We start from the raw sequence: 22,121 nt of genomic DNA on the forward strand, positions 1-22,121 counted from the left end.
TTCCACCTGGTTCCTGCCTTGGGCCTGTTGGGATTTTCTGGAGCTTTTGGATTAGTAGAACCCCTCAAGTGCTCTTCAACTATATGGGCTTCAATCTGCCCTCTTTACCAACTTGGAATTTCTGTAATAATTCCTTTGCTGTGGGTAATACGGGGATATTGCAACATGCAGTCGCCAGTTCATCTCTTTTCTTTGGACTCTTTTGTAACATGATTTTTTAAGCATTAATAGCAAAATTATCTGCATATCTCAAAGAGAAGGAGGCTAATAGGTGTATATTTGGGATTTTTTCCTTTTTTTTTCCCCCAGGAGGAATTTACTGGCTATGACTTTGAGAACAGATTGCACGTCCGCATACACGCAGCCTTAGCCTCTCTAAGGGAAGTGGTTCCACAGTGACCATCAGGAAGGCTTGCTATCCTTTCCCACAGTTCCTGCACTTTAGGATGAAGCAGAAGAAAGAGCTGTTGGGAAGTCCAGCTTTTCTTCTGAAAACCACTTGTGCCAGAGACACTTTCCTAGTATGGCTGAGTAAAAACATTACAATTTTAACTAAAGGTAAATCAACCAGGAAGAAGGTTAAGTGACCTTGTGTTTTTAACTCTTCATTTTTTATTTTGTTCAAACCAAGGTGAACACAATTACTTGTAACTCTGTGGGTGAGCCTAAATAAGCACATGATTTACTTCAACAACATTGGCAAGGCTGATTTTTACCTTTTAAAACAGGTCTACATCTAAAATTTGCCAGGAGGAACACTTTTGGTTTGATTAGAATAATGCAATATATGTAATTGGTTTAAATGTTGAAGTTGGAAGTGGTCAGAGTACTCCTTTTTCTCCAGGTATTAGCCAGCACACCGGAGGAGGAGGAAAACTGTTTGGCCACAAAAAGTAGATATACTAATTTTTTGTGGCTTTTGCCAGTTACCTCATGATGGCTAATGGTGAATTTAAACCTCTCACCTCTTTAAGTTCTTTATCCCTTTCCTCCCAACCCAGCTCATATTTGTGATATCAATGATGTCAATGTTTAAGTTCTTTGCTTCTGGTACATTCCAGAAAAATCCTTTAACATGCAGCTACTGCTTGGGCAGTTCTTATTTCGGCTCTTACATTCTGAATACCATATTAAGATTTTACATGTTTTTTCATTCAAGCTGCTGGATCCTTCCAGCATTGACCTTTAAAGGTATTTTAAAAACCCACAAACAAAAAAAATGACAACCCACAAAACTGCTTTAGTAATTACACCAATATTACAATATCTTCAGTCTCTGTATAGTATTTCAAGCCTGTCATGTCAAGTTATTGAAATACCTCAGAGAGCCTAAAACTTTTGTCATGACCATATAATTTTTAATACTTGGCCATCAGTGTGCTTATCTGTAGCTTTTTTTTTTACTTTTGTCCTGAATGTGTAGTATTTCCTTATGTTTTATATTCAGCTAATATTATATTCTAGGAAGGTAAATATTTTTTTAAAGACGCTTATGAATGGAAATCTGACCATAAAGTTAGTTGAATTGTGTTACTTTGCAAAGCTAAGAAAACTGGATATCCTTGGAAATAGTTATCCAAAAGCCTTATCTTTACTTTGGTCAGGTTGCCTTAAACAGTTCCTTAGCTTAAGCTTTTTTTGTTTCTTCTTACCTTTTTGTAGAGCATGTTGCCAAAGTTCTAGACTTTGCCCACCTAACCTTCATTGATTTGCTTTTGAGGTTACATCTAAAGCAAGACTGATATGGAGGAGAGAAGTAATGTCCTGTTTGGTAGGCCAAATGAAATGGTTGAGACACTTTTATTTCTCTCTAGAAAGACACAGTTCTGCTATGAAAGGCATTCCTAGAGCAGTTTAACACTTCTGTTGCAGTTCCTGAAGGAGAGGAGGAACTCTTTATAAAGCAGTTTTATTTTTGTATAATCTAGGTGTCTTACAGGTAGTACACTGGGATTTTTTTATTCCACTTTGATGGTAATACTGAGTCATAAATGGGTGTTCAACCTTATTTGGTCAATCCAAATAAATATTGACTAGAAAATGATATATTGTATATGTATATAGTGACTGCTTAGAGTTCAAATAATTATTTTAAAAATGGGCTTTAATGTACTTGAAATCTTATTTTGTCCTATCTGACTTTTAATGTTTTTCAATCAGACAGTCTGTTCTGGGTAAATAGCTGGGAATGGTGCAGCTACTGGCAAAATTCTTTTTAAATACACTCCTTAAATATGATGTGAGACTTGGCTGTTCAGGACACAAAGCACCTGCATGCAATTTGTGTTGGGATATTTAGAGTCTGCATACTTGGAGGTAGCTAGAAAATTGTAGTAAATTTACTAAAAGGCCTGTTCTCACCAGGCCAGGAGTGGGTATAGAAAGACATTATATGTTCATGTAACAGTTCAATAACTCTGTGCAAAGTGCAGCTTTCCTGTGGGCTTAGCAAATCATCACAACTGTATGTTTCTGTATTAGTTACTTTTTCCCTCCCCTCTCCTCACAGGAGACCCTCCTACACTGTATATGGCAGAATTATTTTTTATGTTAGATTGTGCCTGTGATGAGAAAAAAAACCAATGGTCTTTTGTGTAAACTAGTAAGTTTTTATACTGTGGAACTCGGAGGCATGGTCTAATAGCAATAATGGAATATGCATCTTGCTAAGTAATATATAAGGCCATCTTTACTGGGACAGGTATTTGTTGATGTTGATGCAGTTTTTATCTCAGTACAACTCATTTCAGATAACTAGAATTTTTAGATGTCACAGGGTGGCATATTTATTGTGATGTACTGTAAATGTTGTTAATTTACAGAACTTGCACTTTTATATTTCTGAGTAAAATTAAAAGAAATGTGGACATGAATTTTGTTCCTTTGCTTCTTGAGTTTGAATTCTAATTGGTAGCCTCCTGAACAAGACGATACAAAGTATTGGGAAAACTTCTGGGATGTTAAGTGACTTTGTAACAAAGTTTTCTACTCAGCAATTACCTCCAGCCATTTTTCTTCCAGTATAATTGCAGTCTCCTGGATTAGCAAGTGAGTTACTTCATATTGAGCTCAACCATAGAGTGAATGAGCTTTAAAGTACATTTTTAAGATGTCAAATTCACTTGTTCATCACTGAAGAAAAAGAACCACATAAAATTGTATTTGTTGTATTCCTACACCTTTGAGAAGTGTTTCTAATTTACTCTAAAGCAAGCACTTTAATTTCTCTGACTTTGAATGTGTGTTTCATACTCTAGTTATGCTTTATTCCTAAATAAAATTCCCCAAATGCTGTACTCAATTGCTTTTCAGTTTGCAACAATGTGATTGCCTTTTTAACAAATGATTGTACTTGTGTTTAAGAACTGCTGTGTACCTGCTGAAGTCTGAGCAGGTGTTAGGTTGATGTAGGCCTGATCAAACCTTGCAGTGGGGTGGAAGCAGAGTATGGCACTCAGCTCCCCTTTCCAGCAGTCATTATGGAACACCAACAGTGGCAGAAAAAACTTTCATTACAAGTTATGCAATCCCAAACAAATATTGTTAAAGCTAATCTTGAGTAAATTTATGTTTATCTTTTTATTTTAAGTTGGGAAGCCGGTGGCATCTGTCAGAAACTTTGCAGGCAGCCTAGAGCACAAAGGAAAAGTGAAATTTAGGAGTAATAGACTTGTTCAAGTGTATTACTTCACAAAAGTGTGCCATTGTTAGGAGATGGTGAAAAGTGTTCCTGCTCACCTGGCCTCTTCCCCACCCATTTCCTACCACACAGAAATTCAATTTGAGGCAACTTTTCCAGAATTAAATGCTGAATTGTTTCTATATCTGATTACTTTTTTGATGTGCGTTTGGACCCCACAGCTGGACTCACCACAGGTTATCAGGGTAGGTACATATTAGTTGCAACTGTTATATTTCTTCCCTGCCTTTGCTCAGAACCCCTTTGCACAATAGTCCAAGATCTCCACAATCTACTGAACCCCCTGTGTTTTTACCACCAGTGAGAGTCAGCCATGGGGACTTCATGTGCAGCTGTCTTAATGTTAGCCCTAATTTTTCCATTGCTGGTTTTTCCAAAATGCTGCTTGTCTTTTGATGTCACCTATTCCATGATGGTGTTCCAGTCAAGTACTCTGTTAAGCTCAGCAGGACTGGCTGTTGGTCAGTGTTCTTCAGGCATTTCTGGCAAGCTTACCTAGAGGAGATGCCCAGGTGGGAGAAGGGAAGAGATTAAAAGGAAAAAAATTACTTGTTTGACTTGAGGATTTGAGAAGGAAGGGAGAAAGAGATTGTCAGAATTTGCCTAGCAAAGTAATTTTTGTAATAATGACCTCCCAGTCTTTCACTAAAAGCAATATGTTTATTATATTGAGAAAAGGTAGTTGTACTGCTGGGACATAGACTTCTTCCCAGTTAATGAATGACCTGATCCCTTTTCTGGTAGAAAAATAAAGCTTATCTGGGACCTTGATTTGCTGAACTTCTGCCCAGGCTCTTAGATTTCAACCTTGTCTGGAAGCTGTTACTTTTGCAAAGGGGCAAAAGGTACAAGGCAATGACCTCAGCTGGGCAGGCTGCTCATGGGCTGACAGGCCCTTCCCTATGGGGCCAAAGGGTGATATGTGTTAGTAAAGTACCTGGTACATTGCTCTTGATGGCTTCCAGAACCAGCATTTAAGTCCCAGCACAGTGAATTAGTTTCCAGACATATTTTTTCCTGTAGCTGCTCTTTAGTTTCAGACACACACAATTTTATGTTAGGTTAGTTATGTTAGGTCCTGCAGCCTTTTCAAATATTTATGGAGGTTTATGTTTCAGTTCTGTCACCTCTGGTAATACCTTTTTTCTGTGGTTTATGATATCTGTACTTAAGCATCTTTGAAGCTTTTGCTGTGCAGAGCTTTGCTGACCTTGAGTTCTGAAAGTTTTCCAGAGAAGCAAATGTGCAAGTTCTCCTCTGCTCTGTATTCACTGGGGATGGTTTTGAAGTAATCATGGCTACCTTTCCACTCAGGTATGTGTAATACCTTTATCAAGGCATGCTGCTTCCATGTGCTCTCAGTACAGAAATCTAGACTTTGGATTGCTCTCCCTACTCCAAAAAAGATTCATTTTCCACTTCTCTCATATATATATTCTTGAAAGATTTTTTCTATAGGAAGCTCTTCTTCCTAGTTTCACGAGTCATAAAATACAAAAATTTAACATTTTAAATATTATCATCTGTGTTGTCACTCTCCAGGACTGAAAAGATAATGTGAGAAGTTTTCTTGAGAAATTACTAAGGATTCAAGAAGCATTTTGTGGTGAGTATACATTAACATACTTTCCTGTGAATGAACTTGAAAGCCATTCAAAATTAGCACAGTTCTGCTGCAAGTATGTTACTTTTAAAAAGAAGCTGTTACAGATTTTCTAAATGCTTTAGCACCAGTGAGTTTTAAATCTTCCCTACTGCCGGAGTTCCCCTCAGGTTTGTGTAGAGATGCAGACATCCAAGAATGCAAGAGCAGGTAGACAGATGATGGTTTTCCATCTGTAATGAAGGCTGATCTGCAGCAATGTTTGTGGTTAAAGTTTTTATCCCTCAGGAGACTCCTGATCATGCCTTGCCCCTGTGATCTTTCTGTCTTTACAATCCTCCAAAATACAGTGGTAACCTTGAAAGTACAGCACTACACAGTGACCTTTCTTGTGCTTGTTGTATGGGAACAGAAAATGATCTTTTGTGTACCTACTAATAATGTGTGCTGGGAAGCAAATGTCACCTGCCCTCATCACCTGGGCAGGTGAGGTTTGTTTCAGGGTTTGCCCTTGCAATCATAAGATTCTGCAGTACAAACAAAGCCTTTATGAAGGAATAACCTGGTTCCTCTTGGGTGTGGCTGAAGAAGTTACAGTCTCCAGCTGTGTCCTCTGAGCCCCTGCCCGAGGCCACTAAGGAACATTGCTGCTCGAGTGCTGTATTTTGCAGTTTGTTCAAATCCCTTGGGTTTTGTATGGCTGTAAGCAAGGGATGGTCTGTGCACTCAGCCCTTCACCACAGAGGGGTGAGATGTGGCTGCAGCCTTTCTGCTTTCTGCAAGTTGCAGCATTAGAGAGTGTGGTGCCATCATAGCCTGAGGCTGAGGGAAGAATTGCCCTCATCCTGGGAAGAAATGTCTGGCTTGGCTGCTAGTGAGGAAAACAGGTTTTGGCAAAGGCACTTGCTTAGAAGGGTTCTGCCTGTGCTGGGCATTAGGCAGGTCAGTGGCAGAAAGCAGGAGCAGATTTCATGGTACTGTGGGGAGGGGGAAAAGGCAGCAGCTCATAGGAATGTGTGAATGCTGTGGGCAGATGCAAGATCTTGCACTTGGCCTTGGCTGAGCTTCCTGGAGCTTGTTTGGGCCCAGTCCTCAATCTTGTCCATCCCTTTGGATGGCATCTTGTCCCTCTGGTAAATCAGCTGCACCACACTCAGCTTGGTGTCATGTGCAAACGTGCTGAGGGCACACTTGATCCTGCTGTCATTGAAGAGACAGTAACAAGTCTGCTACAGACTTGTTACCAATAGTTTTGGTCCCAGTGCAGAGCCTTGAGGGTGCACTTAGTGCTGGTTTGTTTCCACCCTTCTAGCCACTTCCTTATCCATCAAACCCATGTATTTCCAATTTAGCATCCAGAATATTGGGAGGGACTGTTAAAGAAGTTCAGGTAGATGACAGCTGTAGCTCATCCCTTGTCCACTATGCAGTCACTCCATCATCCAAGGCTACTAGATCAGTCTGGTACTGTTTGCCATTGGAGAAGCTGCAGCTCATGTTGGCTGTCCTTAATCACCTCTCCACTTTCCATATGTTTTGATGTATCTTCTGGGATGATCTGTACCATGGCCTTACCAGGCACAGAGGTAAGGCTGGCTGGTTGGTAGCTCCTACAGTCCTCATCCCCTTTTTTTAAAAACAGATGTGATACTTCATTTTCTCCAGTCACTGGGGGCTTTGCCTGACTGCCGTGATTTTTCAAATATGAGAGAGTGGCTGCATAATTGAGAATTGCCACCTGAATGCCTGTGTTAAGGAAATATCCCTGTCCAGCCATCCAGGAGGCACCCACCCATAGTGCCAGTATAGGATTTGGGACTTGTGCACCAGTAGGGAGCTAACTGGATTGCACAGCTGCAAGGCAGCCATTCCTTTCTGTGGCATTGCCCAGCAGTGACAGGTTATAAATGGGCCTGACTTGCCTTGGGCTGGCAGGGAGAATAATGTTTTTTCAGAGGGGATTTAGCTCTAATGCTTCGAATAATGTCTCTCATAATTTCTGATGTCATTCAGAAAGCAGCTCAGTGCTAAGCTGTGATGATGAATTGAGAGACCTGCCCTCCCCTCTGCTACTATGTTGGTTTTACAGAGAATGATCATCTTTTACCTCCACCATCACCTGCTCCTAATGATCCATTACAGGTTATACCTTTCTGCAGTGAAACCAAGGTTACCTGTTGAGGTAACCATTGAGGTTACTGGTGAGGTTGTACCATTGTGTTGGGATGACGAATTGATTATGGATGCAGAAGTTCCATCTTTTATAGAGCAGTTTTCAGAGTAATTCGCTTTGTAGACCAAACAAATTATCTGTTAAAGATGAAGCAGCCATTAAATGCATGCCAGGCCTCAAGTACTACAACCTTAGGTCCATGTGATGATTTATTTGGCATCCAGAATCTACAGCACAACTGGAATCAACTGGCATCAATCAAGTTTATCTTGTCAGGTAAGAAAATTTGGGCATTCGTGTCATCTTCCCAATTCCAACTTCCAGCTCTACAGCTTAGTGGTAAATAAATGAAAGATCACCTATTGGCAGTGCAATGCAGGGTTAGAGGTGACTTCTAAGAAACTACTGAACCAACACTATCTGGCCAAAATGCTTATGCTATATTTCACTGCCATTTAGTCCAAGAAATGTGGCTCTGGCCAGGACTCTACTCCTGAGGGCAAAGAGGCAGGTAAGAGTGATGGCAAAGTCCTCATTGATGCAAAATGATCTTGCTGAAAACCTGTAGTTTCTGAAGCAGGTGTTAGGAACCTAAGATGTAATCCATGTGCCCTGTGGCTAAGGAGAGGTGACTAGTTTGAATCCTAGTTTTGATTCTCCTTGACTGAAAGATCATTTATTCCAGAAGTGACCTAAGTTTTTTCCCTTAGAAAGAAAATGGTGGTGGTTGCCTGTGGTGGCTGGACTTGGTGAGCTTCTGCAGCCATCCTTCCACAAAGAGCAGGAGAGCTGGTGCCCATCTCAGCCCTTGCCCAGCTGGAGAAATCCTCCAGCCTGGGGCTCTCCTGCACCCCTCTCCCTGCAACAGCAGAGCCTTTTGTAAAGGAGAGTTGAGCTTAGGTAGATTTCTAGATTAACAGTGGCTTTTTGTAAAAAATCCTAAACTTTTAGGCAAGTTTGTCAAAGTTCAGTTTCAGAAATACCAGACAAAATAGCCTCTGCTCTGACAACATTTTATCTTTTCATTTTTATTTGCTAGGTTGCAGGTGTTTGTCACCCACCTAACAAGTGCTGTTTGCTGTCCCAGATCCCTTCTGTATCATGCTTGCTTTCCCTAGGTCTAGGTGTGTTTAAGACATAAAGATTTACAATATGACTGGAACTAACTGCTTCTGATTCCCACAGTTATGTCTTTTTAGCTTCAGGTGCCTGGGACATCCACCACACTCTAATGTATGGACCTTCTGTTGTCTAACTCAGTTGAGACAAGGTTAAAATTACCATGAAGCTTTTGTCCTGCTGGAGGTGGGGGTCCTTGTTCCTGGGCAATGCTCAGCTTTTCCAGGGGAGAAGATTAACAACATGGTCAGCTGTCACAAATACCTCTCCAAATTATGTGATGCTAGAAAAATGAAGTCAGTAAATCCTCCACTTTTTGTTCTAGCGGGCTCTGATGTTCCAAACACACAGGACTGGAAACCTGTTTCTACCCATGCCATGTTTGGACAGCCAGATGCTGATGCAAGGAGGAGGAGATCACTACATTGCCTGATGAGAAATCAGCAAGCCCTGGTTCTAACTCTGCAGCTGAGAGCGCAGCTAAGCCATGCAGAGCCAGTGTTTTCCCAGTGGCCATCCCTCTGGCAGATGGGATGTCTGCAAAGACCCACTGGCAGTAGCACACACTAAGTGCTCCTGCAGGAAGTTACAGTACTGCAAAGACAGGCTACCATTACATCAGACCCCATGCCCAGAGCAGGGTACTGAAAAACAATGCTTGCTTCCCACATAGGCACATGCTACTGTTTGGATTTTACTACTAGAAACTTAATTTATCCCTTTTCAAAACAAAATAGAGATGATTGGTTAAACTAGTTGTCCTATATAACACACCCACACTGCTTTCCTCTGCTTGTTATTGTTTGCAAGTCCTGCTCTGATTTTAGTCTGAAAGAACCACAGTTTTTAGCCTCATATTTATACACATCTTTTTGCCTCTAGCCTGAACTTTTAGTTGTTTGTGTAATATTCAGAGTGGGGCAAAATACCCTCCCCTTGGAGTGCATTTATGTAGCACCTAAAGAAGTTCTTCCACACTTACCTACTGAGTTCATGTTAATTTTTAAACAGAAGAGAGAGAGAAGAGAGGCTGTTTGCACTTCAGGAAGTGGTCAGGATGAATGGAATTTACATTGCAATAAATCAAATAATGTTAAGCAAATGTTCAAAAGAAAGCACCAGCAATTAGAACTGCATTCCCATGTTGAACATCCCCAATGTTAGCCTTGTGTGAACTGTGCCCCCTGCCACATCTGCTGGAGCTGTTCCAGTGAGGAGCCACCCATGCTATAGTCATGGGGAGCAGGCAGGAACTAAATGTTTTGCTTTCCTTGACCTGCACTGGCCAGGCTAATTTTGCAGATCTCAGACTCACACCTGGAGCTGCACAGCAGTCCAGACAGATTTCAAGAAGCTCTGGCCAGAGAAGAGGCTTCCTGCAGATAGAACAGGTACTAAAATCCTGCATCTACAGGTCACTATGAGAGCTGGCCCCTGACAGGAAAAGCTGCCAAGGAAAAAGCTTTCCCTTATCTATGCAAATATGGGGAATGTGAGAAGTGCCTAGAATAAAAATAGAAAGCATCTCATTGCCTTATTAACAGTTTCAGTAGTCCACTCAAAGCTCAAACTGCAGGAAGCTCAGTTCCCCAGCCCTCCCCACCCCCTAGAAAGAGACTATTCTTTGCTTATGGAGATGAGAGGTCCGTGGAGCACAGGGAAACATAATACCTGTCCTCACTGCAGCAGGTTTGGGATGAGGCTTGCTTAGAAGGGGTCAGCACTGTTGAACATCACTCACTTTAGACTAGATGCAGAAGTTCTGAAGCCTTTATTTAGTAGCAATTAAATTATTCAATTAATACTAACCTCCAGACAGCAGTTAAAATACTGTACAAAGAGCAGCTTGCCCTCTAGAAGCTCTGTACACAGTTCAGTATAAACAGACTAAGATTGAATGCACCCCACTGAAAAGGGGTAAAGCAGCTGTGCACAGGAGGCCTCACTGAGGTGCTGTACTACCTTTGAAATGCACAAGACTTCCTTGCAGGGAGTTTGCACAGTACAGACACAGTCCTGTCCCCCTGCTGTGTTCCACCAGGTCATTCCTGGACTGATTAGGTTCTTGCAGTGGTGCTGGGCACCGGAACTTCTAGTGCATGAAACAGATTCTTTTAAAACCTGTTACTAGTGTGCAGTTCAAATCAAATCTGTAGATATTTAAATGGCTCTTAATTCCTTAAAATTATAGGTTGGTAGCAAAACAGGAGAGCAAAATTCAAAACACACTGCACAAAACATTGAATAAATAACCTCTGAGTAATGTTACCAGCTTAAACAACTGCATTACTGCTCCAGAGATGGGAACACTTCTGGAATCTCCTGAGCAGAGCTCAGCTTAAGGGAATTACTTTAGTAAAAGAAAAGTCACTTTATGAAAAATTACATCTTTACAGAAGTGACACCCTTTTCTTCATTTAAGAATAGAATATTGCAATTACTTTGTGTGCTTTTTAAACATTCCCATGTCACAATAAATAAAACCAGTTTTACTTGTGCCAATGTTATCTACAAAATAAAGTATTCACAGAACAGCTGAAGGTGTTCTATTCCTCATACACCACAACCTAATATAGGTGTACTCAGGGCAGCTTGAAACCACAGCAACTTTGTCCATGCAGGACCCACCATCAGCCAGAAAAGTTATTCCCCTACCTTTAGGACTGCAGATCATGTACCACCAGATTTATTGCAGAGTTGCTTAATATTCTGTTTGATAACATGTCAGTATTTTCAGGAGATAAGTAGAACAAGGGAAAACATTAAAACAGATTAAGACTTATTTGTATCAGTCAGAGGCTCCTTACTGCATTTTAATAAATATCAGGCAAATTAAAGTAGTTTCTGTCCCAGTAGTTGCCAGAGTAAAGCCAGTCCTGTGTACCAGTGTGGGGATTGGGGCCTTGGTGGAACCATCTGCAAGGAAACACACAGCAGGTTAGTGAAGCTATTAAGACTCCCTTGTACAAGTTCAGAACTACTATGCTGCATCTTCAGCAGATGTTATAAAATACACAGCACAAAATAATTGTTGCAGGAGTCCTCTTGGTTTTAAATTTGTGAGTTTAAAGTCATGTTCAGTGATTACATTTCCCCATTTGCAACATTGCTTAAACATCTCTGAGATGGAATTACTGACACCAGTGTTTTGCCATTTACTGCATAAAAAAAGGACAGATACAGCTTTATTTCAAAGCAGTTTTGAAAAACCATTCTGGCATGCAGAAGCAGTAACAGTTTTTGCAAGACATGTAAACACCACAAGCACTGCAGTCCTAAAAACAAATAGATCCCTGGATCCCTTGTTTTTTTAAAGCCTTGTTTTGCAATGCACTTCATCATAGAATTGTACAGTGACTTGGGTTGGAAAACACCTTAAAAACCATCCCCTTCTTTGACCTTTCTTTTCTGGTTAACATATGTGTGGAAGCCCTTTGTGTTATTTTTTTTTCCAACGCTTTGCCAAGTTCCGGCTTTGCCTTGGCCTTCCTTACCCCATCCCTATACAACTCATCTCTCTGTTCTTCACAGGTGACCTGTCCTTGTTCCCACTGCCTGTGCTTCCTTCCCTTTGGTTTGACCAGCAGGTAACTTGGAACAAGTGTGCCAGCTACCCTCAATGAGGATGAAACATCACGCACAGGCTGCAGGAGGAGTTCTGGATTATGACAAGTTAACTGTTGTGTTACACTGTTGGCAGCAGGAGACTCAATTTGAATGCCCAGAAAGCTGATTCCATCTGCACAGAGCTCCTTGCAAGCTTTTACTAAGCTTGTTATTAATAGAAACACTGATGTTGAGCACCTGCTTTCTTTCCTTTCTTCCCTCTTCCTGCTTAATCTAGAAGCACCACATAGCACACAGTGAATGCCACTTTCTGTTTGGCCCAGTTACTCAATCTTGTGCCTCAGCAGTGCACAGCACCAGACCTCAAGCATTTTAACTTCCTTCTGTATTTTGCCAAGCCACATTTATGGCACAAGCCAGCTTTGTAGAAGCTGTTTCTGTGGTAATGTGCTCCTCAGCTTCCTTTCACCTCTCACTGACCACAGAAGGCATTGTCTCTCTCTGTGACTCACTGTAGTGACCACAGTCACTTAAGTAAATGATCTGTGTGCAAGGCAGCCTGTTTAACTCTGCTCTTCCCTTCTCCAGCAATGTTTCAGAAGAGAAAAGGCACATTTGAACCAAATCTGACTTGATCTCTTTAAAAGGCAAAAACCCAAAGGCCACCAGTACTGCAGGGTTGTGCTACAAAGCAGGGCAGCTAACAGGCAAGTCTTGCTTGGCTCAAAGGACTTGAGAGAGCTGTGCTGCAAGAAATGCCTTGTGCTGCCTTCCTGGGGGTAACTGACCAGGTGAACACTCCAGCAGTTCTCCTGCTGCCCTGGTTAACTGAAGTCAACAGAAGTCATTCACCCCTAGTACTGTACACAGCTCACTCCTGCTTCTCCTCCCACAGGAGCAGTCAGTTACTCCCAAATAAGAGGTGTCTGGATTGGCTTAGGTGTCCAGTTCACTGGTGACAGCAGCTCATTCCAGAGCTAAAGCCAAACATTTGCTGTGAGACAGGGCTATAAGCACAGTGACCTCACCTCTCAGATTAAGAAATTCTACCAGCCCACAGCTCATTAGTGTGTCCTCAACACTTGTACAGGTCAGGCCAGCATGCCCCTCCTCCAGTGTCCACCTACTTCAATAGGAAGGGGAAAGGCAGTGGGAGGAACTAAGCCTGAGAGACCTGTAAGACCTAAATCAGTCAGGGATGTGGGGAAGATGGGACAGACTTCATGAAAATCAACAGACCACTTCAGAACTGAGTTAAATAATGTTACTCAGGACTTAAGATTACTGGTCAGCATCTAAAATATTCAGTATTCAACATTAATCACCTCTTGAGAAACACCTCACTTGTAAAATGGATTCAGAATAATAAAATTATATATATTAAATAAAAAAATCACTGGGCACTTTGGAGAATCGTCTTAGGAAGGAGAAATTCTACCAGACAAAGCAAGAAACCTGTTTTTCTGTGCAGGGAAATGGCAGCAGTTTAGATCTGAGCTCATAATGCACTGCAGAATAAGACCTACAGATGACCTGGGAATGGGTAGGACAGTTCTTCACAGCATGCACTTTTCCCCCCAGAGCACAACTCTCCTTAAACTTAACATTCATCCTTTATAGCCACACCTGGCATTCCTACTAAAGAGATCAGACACCAGGAATTTTCTGCCAAAGCTTTAGGAACATCCTGGAAAGCAAAGAGTTCTTAAAGGATACTCCAGATTAGTGCTGAACAGTTTTACACAATGCACAACAGCAGTTGCAGAACCTTGTGAATGGAATCTGTGCTAATTATATAACCCAAAAACCACAGCTCTATGGGAATCCCCCAATTTCCAGCCTCAGGTGCTTTGAGCTATATTTAAGCTACTTCAGGCACCTGGAAGAATACTATGTAACTATCCCAGGTTTGAAAACACCTGGTGAGAGCTAGAAGCACTGAATTTGGGAAAGGAAGCGAAAGGTGCAAGGCTGTCCAGCACTTAGAACCTTCACAAAGGTGTTATTCTCCATCAGTCTCTATGCAAACAAACCCAAACACTTCAGGAGAGCAGGCATAGGAAAAAGACAAAGGCAGACATGTCCAAACCTGGGATTTTGGGATGATGGGTGACTTCATTTCAAAAAAAAAAAAAAAAAAAAAGAAAAACGTGATTTATTGTTACAAACACTTTAAAGATATTTAATCCAGAGTGTCTGACCGTATTAATAATACAGAAGAGAAGAACCTTGCTTATTTTAGTTTAGCACTACTGTTGTTTTTTCTGAGAAGATAATGCCAACTTATTACTATGCTTTTAAATAGACTTTGTCTGGTAAAACTTGATTCATCTGGTTAGGTTTTCACAGCTTGTGTGTAAGAGCTCCCAGCTGACTCCTTGTAGTTTAAAGAAAACCCCCAAAACATACTGGCAGGCAGGTTCCTTGTACACTAACTTCTCCCTTAGCTCCTCTTTTGTAGTTAGGGGCCCCCTCCATAAGGAGGCAGGGTCTTGGATAACTGGGTGATAAACTGTGAGAACACAGCATTGTCAGCACAGAGCCATGGGGCTGAGAAGTCATGGGTGAGCTCACAAGGAGGGAGCATCTCCTCTTCTCTTTGGCCAGGCATGCACATTTGAGGCAATTATAAACTAACCAGCAACACCAGTCCTTACCAGCAGCCCTCAGAGGTAACATCTTTGTCATGCCAGAAGCAAGAAGTGCTCAGAGAAGACAACAGTTTGTTTGCATATGGGTGTGCAAGAGTGAGAGAAGGAGCCAGAGCAAGCCTGGGGCTTCCCTCTGGAACTACATCCCCATCCCGCTGGGAGCGAGTCTGCAAACACAAGGCAGCACTGCAGACCTGATGCTGTCTGTCTGCTCTTCATGCTGACACAACACTCACTGCATGTCACCAGTGGAGACTGTCACCCAGCTTGAATGTTCAAAGCCTTTATGTAACCACACACACACAGAGACAAGGGCACCAACCTCGTCTTCCAGTCTTCTTCTGACTTGGAACGATTTTTGCGGGCAGTCCTCTGTTTTTCCTCTAGCCTCTTCTTTTCTTCACTAGCCAGATCTTGAAGGAATAAAAATACACAAAAATATACATATTAAAGCATAATATATAAGACAGGGACATTACTTCATCTGACCCAGAAAATAAATAAGGGCAGTAGTAGAAAATGTCCATTTAAAAAGCCATCTACAGAACACTGATGGTTACTGGGTTAGTCTAAAAGCACAGTCAGGCTAAAGGATCAGCCAGTGGCATCCTAGTCTTCAAGACTGCTGAATATATATTTATCTATGGCCTAAGGACTCAGGAAATATGTCTGCATGATAGCAAATGTGAGCTAAGACAGGTGGCATATGTAGAATTTATTTCAGTAGGGAAACTTAAGATATGACCAATTTATTTCAGAAATCTGGCCACCTGCTTCTTGTTGAATTTTGAGTTAAGTTGCTACTAGTGTCTAGTTCCTCATCACCAGAGGTATGGAATACTCATTTCCAGATTACAAAGAATTATCTCTGCAGCATCCCTTAATTTTTTTTTTTGTAATGCACTAATGCAGCATCCCAAACAAGCAGAGCAGTTGCTTCTCTTTGCCAAGAAAGGACAATCAGAAGGTCTGAGGAGTAAGTCAGACTCAGAAGCAGATTTGATGAAAGTCAATCACACTTTCCTGAATCCTCTAAAAGCATTTCATACACAAGTTTTCCGAGAATGATTTTCTTAAACTATTTCTATCAGCCATTCCCTGTCAGCTACTAACCCACTGTGTATTACTAGCTGCAATACAAACTTCATGCTGCTAGTGTATCATGAAGGAATATGGTCTGTTGCTAACAGCATAGTTATTTGCTCTTTAAATTTACACAGACAAATTACTGGGGATGCTCTAAACCAAATATATCCATCATCCTGGCCACAAAACAGTTGTACAGGCAGGAGAGAGTGGTTGTGGGAATTCCCTGATCTGTTTTAAAAGCCTCAAAGAAATGGTTATCAGCTTCTGAGTAAAAAGAAATAAAACTGCATAACTGCACTGTGTTACACCATGACAGTGATTTTTATTGCTAGATCTCAGACTACTTACCTGAAGTCTCATAGTTTTTGCCCTGTTGTACAGCTGAAACCAAATCAGGGTTTCATGACTTACCCCAATCAGTTAGCCAGAGAAAACAAGAGCCCCCATACTGTTAGTCTACAAAGCTGGCCATCCTGCTTTCATGTTGGTTTAAAAGCACACTACTCTATTCACTATTCTAGGACAGCAGAAGTGTTTAGCTCCCAGTGAAGTATAATTTTGCATCAAGTGTATTTTTTGGCATTGCAGTTTTACTTTAATAGTTTTGACTGCATTTCTCAGAACTGGCACAACAAAACACTTCCTCTGCATCAGGCTGATGGAAACAGACAAACTGAAAAGTTCACGAATATTTCTTTAACACTATGCAGGTATTGTTTATCAACACTGCTTTGGTCACCGGTCTAAACCACAGCAGCAGATATGGGTGACTATGAAGAAGAACACCTCCATCCCAACCATTCCCTGTACGGGTGGGTGACACCAGAAGCTCAACACAGCCTGCAGAAGGTTGTGTAAAGAGTTACTGCCTGGCATCATGGAGGAATGCATGGGGAGCTACTTCCTCTGGCTGTTCATCTAACAACTTTTTTCCCAGTCCCTCAGTTTTAAGAAAAAACAAAACCCTCTTTGTCCATAGCTGAAGTTACCTATTTCTCCATTTTCCATAGCTCTGATATCTGGTCGTAGCCGGCAGTCAGTTTTGGGAATGACACTCTCCATTTCTTTGTCCAACTCATTCAAAGCCATAGCAAAGCTTGTAAAATTATACATCTGAAATTCAGAGACAATGATGAAAGGTGACTTTACGACACCTCTAGCTACTGTGTTAATACAAAAGGAAACTGCTGTCTAAAAAGAAACATCCAAGTGCTTTTGTATTACTTAATCAGTCAATATAGGATTGCTCAAGATTCCAGCAAAACTGCACTGTCAGGCAGTGTAGGTGATCCTTGCTATTTCTGCTTAAGGAGGCCAGCATCCAATTACTCAGTGCACTATTTCTCCCTTATCTTCTTTTTCCAGTCCTACTGGTATTTTCTCTATCTCTGTGGAGAGATGTCCCCCTTGATTAATACAGTGGGGGCATCTTTTCTGTACCAATTTCTTTGTCTTCTCAGTTGCACAGAATACCCTTGTATTCTGCCTAGTGGTTCTCCAGCTTCACAGCCCTTCCCACACCAACTTGTGCCATGCAGGTCTGTCCTTGGAAATGTCTGGCCTCTAATAAAGCCCTTCAGTGTGATTTCTTACAAGGCTGGTGCCTCAGTGGGTGAAGCAATGTGGAGAGAAGAGGTGGGGAAAGGCCCCATGCCCCTATCTACATGAAGCATCCCATTTTCCAGAGAAATTCCACGAATCCTAGATTGATCCCTGTGGCAGTTATCCTTCCAACCCCACATTAGAAAGTTACAGTTGTGGTGGGGAGGCTTGTTGCAATAAACAGGCAAACCCAGACTTGCGAATGACAAAGACAACAAATGGATGTGCTTTGTGTAAACCATACAGAGTAACAAGATAGCACACACTTTCAATAAGGAGAACCATAGCTGACCTGTGCTGAATTTGGGGGCCTTGGAGTTATCTTCCATAGCAAAACACTTCCAGGAATAACATACACACTCTCAGAGTCAGGCAATGGCATCTCATCTGATTCCTCGGTATTGCCCACCTAAAGGCAGCACACAAAGAAAAGAGTGGTTCTTTGAAATCATGAAATCATGAAACCATTCACACCCCATCATTCCAATACTGGAACTTACAGAAAATTATTTCCTTGACTAAAGGTGAGTAATTTCAGCAAAGAAACTTTTCTTGCCAAGGATTGAGGTGTTTACATAGCACACATACTCCCAATTCTCTCCCAGTGGAACTCTACCAACAGTTTCTTGCATCAACATCTTTATAGATGTAAGTTGGATGTTCAAGCGCTAAGAAATGTCAATTTTTCCACCTCAGAGATGTCCTCTTTCCTCAAGTACAAGCATTTTCATGCCTGATACTTAACTTCACTACTGCTTCATTAAAGGTGAAGAATGGAAGCCACATTCCTCATCCTTCCACAACAAAGAAATGCCAGCACATAATGCAGATCCTGCCCAGTTTGTGCACAACAAAAAGCCCTTTCTACTGCTCTGTGCCCAGAGGAACTTTCCTTTGCATTAACCACTGCACCACTGAAATGGCAAACTGCAAATGTGAAATTAATATCCTAAATTAGCTACAGCTTCTGGAAAGGGGATGAAGGGTGACACATACAACCTTGAGGCAGCTGTAGCCACAGGACTTTTCCCAGAAAGTAAAAAACCCCACAGAGGGTTACTGGGGCAGAAGAGTAACTGGTGATCACAGTGTAGGTATGACCTGAGCTAGATCTGAACCATTTCCTTTTTACACACAGCTTTAAAGCAGCTGGGCTCTGATGCAGCTGACATTAATTCCACCACAGAAGTGGATGCTGGAAGATCAAACTAAAGCCATGCTGGACAATGAGTAAGGCTCTCCCCGGAAAACCTGGTGTCACAATCACAGCTAAAAACAGCAGCATGTTTCAGAGATCACCAGAGATTAACACCAATCTTAAAGGCAACTAATGCTTTAAATACTTTGACTACAGGCCAGCAGCTTTAATCCTGCTGCTAATAAGCTTTGCTCTGCCATGGTTGCATCAGATAATACTGAAAACATCCAGTACCCAACATGCACTCCAGTTGTCCTCTGAGATTATTCATGCGTTGCACTTCCAAGAAAATCAAAAGTAGTAGTAAGGATTCTGCTTCACTGAGAAGCCTTTCACTGTGCTTCTAATAATGAAAGTCAGCAGAACAATGTGCAGACCAGGTTCAGCCCCTCAGCTCTTAGGAAGACAAACAGGGCTTTTAGTTGACTGTACCTGAACTGGCAACCCATTATTCTGTTCTTTAAATGATCCTGATCAATCCTTCAGAAATTGAAAATTAGAAGCAGAATCCATCAGAAAATTATCCTTGTATCAAAACAAAGACAACTCAATATCAGACTGTCAAACTCCAAGGCTTTTATAGAAAGGCTACAATACACAATGTAATTAATTTCTGCCTTGTTGGAGAAGACTTGAAAATAGCATAAAAATTACAGAGAAATAGGTAATGTGGATTTTCATGTGCTCTTGACACAATGATCCGTATTTTATGCTCAATGCTACTCAAGTATGCAGTATATTGCTGTGAGGATAGTTAACAGACCTGCCAAAGCAAGACCTCTATAAATGAGGTGTCTCTAAATGAGGCACATGTGAGGGCAGTTGCTGTTGCCTATATTACTCTCTTCCATGTATTTGCATTGAAAATTCTGCACAAAATGCTTCATCTTGGTTAAAAAAAGACTCCAGTTCATTCAGAGCAGAACCATCCTGGTCTAACTGTGGGTCTACTATAACTCTTCTGATGTAGTAAAATATCACCTTTGCGTACATGAAGGCTTGTCTAGTTCCCTGAAAAATTAATTACCCCTAAGTTTTATTCCTATAAAAATGAAAGGGATTCAGGGGAAAATCTGGGGCAAGCTGCAAAAGGACTCTCATCCGAGCAGGTTCCCTCAAGGAAGGCAGAAGCATTTCCTGATTGGTAGCAATGTAGCACTAGGTAGTAGAAGTAATACCTGGAAAACAACTACATAAATCTGGAAATTCTAATGAGAAGTTAGAAAAGCCATGTACCTTCATGTCTGAATGAATTTTTCCTTCCCATGAAGGGACAAACCACATCCAGATGTTATATGTGAGACTTGGCTCACCTAAATGCCCCAAAACCATAGAATGTACCAGTTCCTCAGGCACAAGGGGCACTGGGAGTATATATTAGCACAGAGTAATCTGGTTCATACCTAGCCTAGTTCATACAAAGCCTTCAGTTTTCTACATAGAAAGAGTTCTGATAATTGAGTAGGGAAAGCATTTTCCTAGAGTCAGAGCAGCACTGCAGCTTGAGCTTTATGCAACAGGATGCTTCATTTCCAAGTGAAAAGCAGTGATCATCTTGAACATTGTTGGAAAATGCAAACAGGCAGCTGAACAAAGACACAGGGAGTGTTTTTCTTTATTCCTTCTCCCTAGAGTTCTCCAGGTCAGACTCCCAGAGAAGCAGCAATTCCCAGTGCTTTACCACCCTCCTGATGACAAGCACTGGAGCAAGCTCAGATACAGCAACAATCTGAACCTGCACAGGCACAAGTGCTGTCAGAGTTCTCCCTCTCTTTTATTCATAAGTTTCTTCAAAAACTATCAACACCCAAACAAACAAACAAACCTGGCTGCAGTCACCAAAGGGGAACAATCCCTGTTTAAACTACTGTCCAAGTGACTGCTCTTCACCAAGTTGTGTGTTGTCACCATCACCATTCATCCTAAACAAAAAGCTTACTGCTAACCAGAAGTTTGGAAGAATTATGAATGAGGCTTTTTCACAAGAGGAAAAAAAAATCAATTGTGAAGAAAAATAAAAAATTGCCAGCACTTCTACAGCTGTGAAAATTCAATAGAAAGCAATAAAAAAAATCCTTGTAAAAGTTGGAAAATATGATCTTCTATCAAGTTAAGAAACTAAGCTGTCCTGCTTCTAAGAATCAAAATCCTCCCTCTAGAATATGTTATTATACATTATCAGACATGGCCCAACTAATGCATATGTTATTTCCTCCATGTAACTTTGGAGGAAGAAGCAGGTAATGAACTAGACAGTATTTCAATCACATCAAGTTTTGGGAAGTTTGAATACAAATTCAAGAGAAAAAAAGCATTTTATCCCTTAATATTGGTACTCATTCAATCTGTTTTGTATCCTGCCAGGAAAGAGAAGATAAGTGAAGGAAATCGTAATGCTCTTAAATGCTACTAAAATATTTAGCTGTCTGATCATGCTTTTGAGATCCCAACTCTTTACATGATTAATACCTGTTTACTGCTTTTCTTCTCTTCTGTATTTTTCTTGTCATTTTTCTTGTAAGCTTCGAATGTAGCTGGGTCAACACTGTACAAACACTCAGTCCACTTCCCATACAACGCACAGAGTTTCTTTTTGCTGTCATAAAAAGCAGACAAAGTTTACAAAGGAGCTTAAAGAGATTTATTTCCCACTTCAGACAAAAATACGCTAAAGAAGACCTTTTGAGGGCAATTTTAAAACTCCATTACTGGTACTGCAGAATTCATAACCCTGCTGTTGCAGGTTCTTGCCTTTGAAAGACTCTGTTAAAGGCATTCAGTTCTACAGCTCCCCTCAAAACCAAGGGCAGTCATTTGTTTCCCATTTGGAATTAAGCTGTTACCTTTTGTCCTGAATGTAGCCTTCAACTTTGTGCAGCTCCTTCCCAAAGAGGCCACATGGCTTGAAGCTTAGTACACACTTCTCCCCAGTTCTAAAGGCAGAACAAGAGAGCACTAATTACTTCCAAATGCTTTTCCTTTTCAAACTTGCAGGAAGTGAAAGCGCTCACACTCTTAACTTACTTATGGTTAGTTATTTCCACATTTCCATACTGCTCAATCCAAAGTTTGCCCACAATAATGTTATGCACACAGCAAGTAGGGTTTGTCCATGTGTAGGCTTCATTGTGCCTAAGGGAAGGGAATAAAAATTAAAATACTGTATCTGCGTAGAGGATGTCTGTCCTCAGTAAGTCATTATCATTCCAAGTCTTGAAGTGGGCATGGCAATAAGTCAGTAAACCCAAGAAGTTTATTAACCTGTTGCTACTGATTTTACCAGCTCCTTGGAACAGTCACTTTGGTGCCATCACTGTTAGCATGGAAAGGTGTGAGGAAAGCCAACAGGACTCAGGCATGCTGGCTTTAGCAGAACTGATGTCCAGGCACTTGGAGAACATCCAGGCCCAGGTCCCCAC

General features: G+C 41.3%; 2 protein-coding genes across 4 annotated transcripts in view; one reads left to right on the forward strand and one right to left on the reverse strand.

The window, feature by feature from the left end:
- TTC39C (tetratricopeptide repeat domain 39C) overlaps window positions 1-2,873 on the forward strand; it is a 36,787-nt gene extending 33,914 nt beyond the window's left edge. The window contains exon 14 of the mRNA XM_059489335.1: window positions 310-2,873. Within this exon, the coding sequence (XP_059345318.1) occupies window positions 310-399 (90 nt within the window). The 3' untranslated portion in view covers window positions 400-2,873. The remainder of the gene's footprint in view (window positions 1-309) is intronic.
- Window positions 2,874-10,347: 7,474 nt separating this feature from the next.
- OSBPL1A (oxysterol binding protein like 1A) overlaps window positions 10,348-22,121 on the reverse strand; it is a 78,047-nt gene continuing 66,273 nt past the window's right edge. For all 3 annotated transcript variants that reach the window (XM_059471443.1, XM_059471444.1, XM_059471445.1), the window contains 7 exons: window positions 21,727-21,834; window positions 21,546-21,635; window positions 21,172-21,298; window positions 17,797-17,913; window positions 16,892-17,015; window positions 15,136-15,226; window positions 10,348-11,511 (listed from right to left, as the gene is read on the reverse strand). In XM_059471443.1, coding sequence (XP_059327426.1) covers window positions 11,409-11,511; window positions 15,136-15,226; window positions 16,892-17,015; window positions 17,797-17,913; window positions 21,172-21,298; window positions 21,546-21,635; window positions 21,727-21,834 — 760 coding nt within the window. In that variant the 3' untranslated portion in view covers window positions 10,348-11,408. The remainder of the gene's footprint in view (window positions 11,512-15,135; window positions 15,227-16,891; window positions 17,016-17,796; window positions 17,914-21,171; window positions 21,299-21,545; window positions 21,636-21,726; window positions 21,835-22,121) is intronic.

This window comes from Ammospiza nelsoni, chromosome 1 (assembly GCF_027579445.1).
Source record: "Ammospiza nelsoni isolate bAmmNel1 chromosome 1, bAmmNel1.pri, whole genome shotgun sequence".
NCBI classification, from domain to species: Eukaryota; Metazoa; Chordata; class Aves; order Passeriformes; family Passerellidae; genus Ammospiza; species Ammospiza nelsoni.